The following is an 8,309-nucleotide window of genomic DNA, read 5'->3' as shown; positions in this document are numbered from 1 at the left end:
GATTGGTCTTATTGTTTGCATCCCTTGCCCGTGTGTGTAGTGTAAATAGGTACGGGGTGTTCAAAGTGGACACAGATTTAAAATGAAATATTTTATATACTTTTGTTCATATTGTAGTACATTTTTGTTCATTAATTGAAATCTCTTTGTTCAGGTTTTAATATGGGACGTTTCCAGATAACTCACAATCTCTCAAAGTATTTTATTTTACTTGTTAATTTAAGTTGTTAGTTTCCCTATTATCTTCATTATATAAAGAAAAAGTAACGTTGAAAAGATTTAAACATAGAAGAGCAAGTTATTTTATTCTGTTCTTGTATATAGGCTCTAACCTGAAAAGATTGAAGGTGTGTTGGGATATAAAGATAGAAGAGCGACTGAGAACTTCTTTATGGGGTAGATTCCAACTGAAGTAGGCCTTCCTTTAATTGTAGATTCCAAGTTACTTCCTTTTTTAATATACTTTGGACGTGAGTGGTGTAGGTGTAAAGCTTTTGAAATTAATTGCAGTTGCTTGCTTATTTATGGTTAATAGTCATTGTATTCCATATCCTGTAACAAAATTTGTTTGTATGATTTGATGATGGTTTAATTATTATATTCATTTCATATCATGATAAGTAATAAATATAAGTATATAATGGCATTGTGTTTGCTCTCCTATTCCGTGGTTTTGTAGGCAGAGACAGTCCACAGAGTGTAACTTATAGGTTTGGCACACTTTTGCTTGACTTGTCAGTGGAAAACATATTCCTCCAACGCATGTAAGTTTGTTTACTTGATTCAAAGTTATGGAAACCATATTTACTGTGGCTTGTCCTATAGTGTTGTCTATCTTCTTAATTGAGCTTTATTTTGATCATTTTTTTGTTATGGTTTTAATCTTGGGGTACTTAGGATACAAAAGCTCTTACCCTTTAATGTTGGTTTGAACTGTAACTTTTCTATTTTACGGACATGCAGTGAAAGCATAAAGATACTTGCAAGAGTGATTATGGAAAAACAGGTTTGAATGCACATGATGATTTTTGTAGCGTTCAAACATGATTTATTGAATTGGTTTGTTTGAGTTGTTGAATTGTTTACTTTTATGCATAGGTTTATGCATGACATTCTTGCAGGACAAAATACTTGGCACATGTGAACACCTTATTAACGGATGTGCAAAAGACATTCATTCAAACCACTCCTTTTGCATGGCTATTGTCCATTGACGCGGATATCAAAATGTGTAGGAAGCTAGTTTTACAATTGTGTAGTAGATGGTTAGAGAGGAGGGGTGGGTTTGAGGTTAGGTCTGTCTTTATTCCATTCACCAAATTAGATGTTTGCTTAGGTTTAGGGGTTAGGGTTAATGGAGAGATGTTTAAGTTGTTTAAAGAGGAAGTTGATTGTCATACTAGGAGACTCTTTGACACAAATGATGTAAGTGTAGATAATGTTTATGAACAACTTCAAAACTGTATAAAAGGGGGTGAAGTGGCTGATGTTTGTAGGTTATATTTATTGTTAGGCTTGAGTGAGTTTTTGTTTCCAAATAGAGGTGGAAAAGTTCATTTAGGTTTATTTGAATTATTAGATGATTTATCATGTATTGGAAAGTATAAGTGGGGGGGGGGGTGTTATTTATGAGTATTTGGTTTCTAGTTTGTGTGGTGTTGCATTATGTGTAGGGAACACACAAAAAAGATCACACTGTCATGTGGATGGTTGTATATTTGCATTACAGGTACGTTTTGATGTTAGTTACAAATTATATTGTAATAATTTATAATTTTTAGTTATTTCAAATTGAATTTTGTATGTAACAGATCTGGGCAATGGAACATGTGCTATTTGGTCAGAATAAGTTGGCTAAAACAAAAACTTGTATACCTAGAATCCTTCATTGGATGCATGTTAGAGTTGGTGAAGCAGAAGTTGAAAAAGCCTTTTCCTCTAATGAAGTGAGATTAAAATTACCTTGTATTAAGTACTTGTCATGTAATTTGTATTCAATTTAATATGATTTATGTGGTTAATTTGTTTTGTGTAGGTGATTACTGAGGTATATGTAAGCAAAGAAGAGATGTATATTGAAATAGTTAAAGAAGCTATAGATGGTGATCATAATATTAGAGTGAAGGACAACTTGCATAGGCAATCGATATCAGATATTGTGGCTGAAAATGAAGCTCTGCGTACTATTATTGTTGACCAAGAGGTCTTAATTGCCAAGCTTGAGAAAGAGGTAGAGAAGCTAGAAATGATTCGTGCAAAGAAGAGGCAACGAAAGGTTTATGATGCCAGAACTCCATTTAAGAACTATAATTCAAAGGAAGATTATAAGCTAGATGATGAATTTGGGGGCACAATTTTACATAAAGATAATAAGATAGTACTTTACAGTGCTTGGAAGTCAAACTCAGAAAAAGGTGATGATGTTGGGAATATTGACATTGAAAAAGATGGTGATGATTTAGGTGATGAAGAAATTCTTATTCAAAACTCTGACATGTACACGCGTTTAAAAGCTCAACCTAGGAAGCGTGTGAAAAGCCTTTCTTTGAAAACCCCTTGGACAAGATTAGATAGGAAAAACCGTAGGCGCATTGAATAAATCATGTTTGGTTTGCCTTTTGATTTTCTATTCTTTTCTTTCTTATGTGTAAGGATCCCCACCGGCATAACCTAGACCGATATTTGTCAAGGTGAGTTTACTTACTTTTGAAAAAGATAATGCTAACTCATTTTGTTGATTTCTGAAATAATCACAAAATTTCAGATTACATATGGACCTATTGGACAACATGCAGCCAAGGGTAGAGGCAGAAAACACAATGCAGGAGTTGACAACTCTATCTCACAGTACTGCTGTAAGCAAATTGTAATTATCTCTGTTGGAATACATGGTGCAGGCCTTTCACAAAAGAGAGAATTAGAGAAAGTAAAAGACTGAAAATTTGAAATTGTAATGAATGAGTGAAATGTTACATGTTTAATCCATGAATATTATTGATGTTGTTGATATTGCAGTATTTCCTACTTTTTCTTATGTTCTTAAACTTCAGCTCTATTCTTGAATTTCTATTTGTTCCTTCTTTAAATAACTCGATATTTTTTCTGCGCAAGAATTATATGACGAGCTAACTTCGATAGAACGTTTTAAACAAGATTATCAGAACAAGATTAAGGAAATGGAATCCTTACATCTTCCTTTGTACGGTTAGAAGCTTCCCAATATACTTTTCCCTAAAATGTCTGACTTTCTTTTCGATTGATGATTTTAGTTTTGTTCATGTGCCAAGACAAGAATCACTTTAATTTTTACTAAGAACATTGTTAATTGTTGGTCTTGTTGAGAGTTGTCATTTTAGATTATCAATCTAACAAATGATCTGCAAATCAATCTTCTCCAGTATTTGTCTTATNTTTGACAGGNCNTTTTCTTTGNAATTGTAGGGGACAGTATCACAGCTTTTCAGATTGAAATAAAGCATCAGAGAAAGTTTGTGAGGAGCTTGAAAAGGAAATCTCTTTGGTCCAGAACATTGGAAGAGGTATACGATATTGTGGTCTTCTTGAGGTTGGCCTGGACTATGGTGGGTTATGTAAAGAGTTTCTGACTGACTTTTCAAAAGCAACATTTTGTCCTGAGTAAGTTTGACAAAATATTTCAAACTTTCTGGATTGTATTTCTTGGTTATTGCATCTTTAAGAATTGACTTTGTAAACTCACACCTAGTCCTTTTTGTCTTAGATATGGACTATTTTCCCAAACCTCAACTTTAGACAGGCTTCTAATTCCAATTCCTTTAGCCAGATATTTGGAGATTGGTCTTCAGATGATTGAATTCCTTGGACGAGGAGTCATTGCTTGAAGGCTTAAAATATTCAAACCAAATTTATTAATGCTTAGAACTGCTCCTCGTCATTTCTTGAATTGTGTAAATACTTCAATGATTTAATATTGTATTTGGGATTGATTTGTAATAAACAAATGAAACAGATAATCTTTACTTTCGAGCAATATTTTATTGGGTTGAATGAAATATGGAAACATGGTATGAAAAGTAATGTATGTTCTTTTATTTTATTTAAAACAAGTTCAAAGTAAATTTAATAATCCCACTCTTAATGGTATATTATTTTTGTAAATATTTGTATACTATTTAAATCCAAATTTGAAATATTTCTTATTTCTTATTTTGTTGGATAAATTCTATATATAGTCCTTTATTATAAACACGTTAGAAGTAGAGAAATAAAATTAAACACTCTAAAAGGCAACTACTTAAAATTAATATAGCATATAAGTTACAAAAATAAAAGGTAAATTTATCTTAGTTGTTTTTAGGATACCGAATACATGGAACCTTAACATAGACAAGAATAAATTGGTGAAAATGATTAGTGAAGTAATTCTTTATACTATGAACTTTACGTGGTTGGTCATTTTGTACACTAACGAAATAGGTTCAATGAATATAAATCCGACAATACCAAAGTTGTTTTAAAAATTATATAAATATAACATCTGTTTACAATATGGTTAAATATGACATTCATTTTCATGACATCTTTCATGTGAGTTCACCAAAAAAAGGTCATTACATACATGTCAACGAAGTTAAACTTCATTGTCAAATTTTTTAATAAAAAACCATTGTCTTCTTACGGAAAAACATTTTCGATGTTAGTTGTGGACGATTGCGTGTTTTGCATGTCATTGTGTAATGATGCAAGCAGTGACATGAACCCAGGGGATTGCACACTTGATACCTGCAAGACACAACATCTATTGCATGGCATTTAAGTATATGTAAGACGTAGTAAATGAAAAATCAATGAAGTATGAAATTCCAATATCATATTACCGGTCCAATTGAGTTCGTTGTTGTGTAATCTGTGTTTAGTGTCCCATCAATTTTATTGTTGAATGTTGTATTCGGTCTGTCCATCATAGTGTCCTTCATGAGTAGTATGTATGAAGTTAGTTTAAATTGCCTTAGTTTGGAAATTGTAACACCACCAAATGTTTATTGCAACTGATGAAGTTAAGATAATAACTTACAGCAATATGAATAGATGTTGGACAACTTCGTTTTGCCGATTGTTTCTTCCTTGTTAGTCTTTCAGATGTGGATTTCAACCTTTTGTCCTAGGTTGACCCTTTCGCTTCACAACTTGAGGGCTTTCGATGTCAACATTGTTTGTATTTGTGTCTACATCATGAGCTATGTTAGTATGATGCAGGTGTTGTTGTTCTTTGTGAGTGTTGTTGTTGACGTAAGGTGAAGGTGAAATTTGTAGGCCATGATGGTCCACAAATGATCTAAGGTGGTCAACCAATAATTCTGTCATGTTTGTTGACTCACACGCAATCTCAGCAATATCTGCAAAAGTCTTGCATAAGTTATCATATCGTTCAATTTGTGGATCCTTTTCTTTGTTGTTGTATGTTGTTCTAATATACGTGTGTTTTCTGCGGACATTTTTACACCATCTTGTGGGTACGTACTTAGCAAGAAGTTGTGTTACTCGCTCTTGTGCCAGGACACATACACAATGTCTACAACTAATACCCCTAAACTCAAAAAGCAAACAACTGCAACTCACATTCTTTGTATCTCGTTCAAATGTAACCTTGAATACCCTCTCTTCCCTTATCTCATTATGAATGGAGTCCTCTGTCACCTTGTAATATGATGATTTATCTTCTACAACAACACCATCAACAAAACAATTAATTTTACCTCTAAATTCTGACTGTATTTCTGCAAACTTAGCATGTGTGTAATTCTTTTGGAATTATCGCTCAATGAGTGATTGTGACCCGCATGGAAGAGTTGTGTTTAAGGATGTGAAGTCAGCTTGGGTTTCTTTTTCTGTCTTGTGTTGTAGTGCATTGTCATATTGTTTAACAAATTCTTGAAGAGTAGTTTGTAAGTTAATATATCCATCAAAAAATGCATTCATACTCTCGCTTCTTTGAGTGGTTGACATGCCAGCCCAAAAATTGTTTCTCAGGTAACAAGGAACCCACCTGCTTCGCTCTTCGTAAAGTGAACAGAGTCATTCGTTTGTTTGTAGTGAAAATATTGTTACCATCCTTTCCCAACCATAAACAAAGTTGTCAACTGAATCAGAATTGTACACAACTTGCTTAAGTTGTCGCTTGATATCTTTGTAAGCGGCATAGCCTTGTAAATTCTCAGGTATTTTTTTCATTATATGCCACAAGCACCACCTATGACGAGTGTTTGGAAACACGATTTCTATTGCTTTCTTCATTGCTTTGCATTGATCGGTAACAATTCCTTGGGGCGCTCTATTTGACATGCACCCAAGCCATGAATTAAATAGCCAAACAAATGAATCTGTGTCCTCTGAACATAACAATCCACAACCTAACAATATTGATTGCCCATGGTGGTTGACGCCAACGAAAGGAGCAAACGGCATGTCATACTTATTTGTTAAGTATGTTGTGTCAAAAGATATGATATCACCAAAGTACTCACAAGCTACCCTACTTCGTGCATCAGCCCAAAATACATTCAATATGCGGTTGTCGTCATCAACATTAATGTTGAAAAAGAAATCCTTATTCAATTCTCTCATGGAAGAGAAATGGTTTAAGAGTGCCTTGGCATCACCATCTTTTGATAATGCTCTTCTCTGTTTGGCAACATAATTTCTATTATCTTGTTCCACAAACTCCATGTTTTCATAACCTCCTGTAGCACAAACCAAGGATCGAAAACTCTTGTTAATCCTAACTCCTGCTTCTGCATTTAAGTCTAGTGTTCTCTTGACATTCAGATTCATCCTTTTATTGCCTCGGAACAATCTTGACTTTGTTGGACTAAGATCATGAGTATGTACATCATCAAATGCTGAAATGTACCACTTCTCATCTCTTTTTGATACAATCATTCGAGCTGCACAATCATTAGCCAGTGTTGGACGTCCAATCATTTCATTTTGATTGGATGCGACATATTTTCCAGCCCTAGAACACACCATCATGAAGTAAAATAATTCGTTTTTGTTGTTCTTCCTTGAACTCCTTGTTCGAATTCCAAAGCCCTTTGATATTGCATATTGTCTATAAAATGACTTGGCTTGATTAACACTTTCAAAAACCATTCCAACTGATGGAGGGATTGAGTTAGGTTGAACATGGTTTTCATTTATATCTTCTGCAACTTTGCCATGTAATTGATCAATTTCAATATCATCCAAAGATGTATTCATATTCTCCATTTCGGAGGTTTTCCTACATTAATTGAATACAACAATAAGTACTACTTAGTGGAATAAATTATAGGATCCTCAACTATAATAAAGCAAACAAAATTTTGTTCATGTACAAAACCACTTGAAGACATAACCACATATGAAGGAATAAATAACCACTTATTGCACACGTTAAATGTTATTATTGATATTTAATATCATCCAAAGACGTGTATATATTCTCTTGTCCATGCTTTTCTTACATGTATTGAATACAAGAATAATTACAACTTAGTAATGTACATAATGGCATACTTCATATTCAACTTATTATATTTTATATATATGTACATAACCAGTGTAACAAATAACCACTTACAAATGAGGAAATAACCATTTACTGTACCATTAATTTTGAATTTCAATGTCAAATGACCAATATCGAAACAATAATGTCATAGTATAGAACTCAATAGCAAGTTCAGAACATGACGAATATAAATCTAAACATTAAATAAACTCAACAACCATCTACGCAACACAACAACCTTCTGATGCAAGAAAAAGTTTTGTTGACTCACCTATTTAATACCATTTCAATGGTTGTTGACAGAGATGCACCTCAATAAATGGCTTAGACCACTCCATTCATCTTCTTAAATTTTAGGGTTTACGGTTGTTGTATAAAATATGCGTACGAAAATGAGTCTTCCTTACCTGTATTTGTAGTTGAGACTTAAAAAAAGGAATTGGGTCTTTAAAATTTTGCAGAAGCATTAAATGGTGTTGTCTTTCCATGACTTCTATCACAAGCAATCACAATTAATGCTATGTAGGGGCATTTCCGTCATTTCCATATGAATGTTATTATAAATTGTGTTAATGTGGGATGCCCTAACATATGTACAAGGAAGGGCTTCGCGTTTTGGAGGTATGGCCAATTTTAATGTTGCATTTGCTTCATCTCCAACGTTGGATATGGTTAACTAAATGATGGATTATTTTTCTTTGTATTCACTTCGTTTTCCTTTCATGTTTTAATGAAGAAGAACACAAGGCTTGCCAGTTCTATGTGTTCATTTTCTTAA

General features: G+C 33.4%; 1 protein-coding gene across 1 annotated transcript; it reads right to left on the bottom strand.

The window, feature by feature from the left end:
• Positions 1-6,054: 6,054 nt before the first annotated feature.
• Positions 6,055-7,248, bottom strand: LOC106780665 (protein FAR-RED IMPAIRED RESPONSE 1-like). Its single transcript, XM_014668964.1, has one exon. The coding sequence runs from the start codon at positions 7,246-7,248 to the stop codon at positions 6,055-6,057; it is 1,194 nt and encodes a 397-aa protein (XP_014524450.1).
• Positions 7,249-8,309: the final 1,061 nt, after the last annotated feature.

Source organism: Vigna radiata, unplaced genomic scaffold (assembly GCF_000741045.1).
Source record: "Vigna radiata var. radiata cultivar VC1973A unplaced genomic scaffold, Vradiata_ver6 scaffold_51, whole genome shotgun sequence".
NCBI lineage: Eukaryota > Viridiplantae > Streptophyta > Magnoliopsida > Fabales > Fabaceae > Vigna > Vigna radiata.
This window is presented reverse-complemented; position numbering and strand designations above follow the sequence as displayed.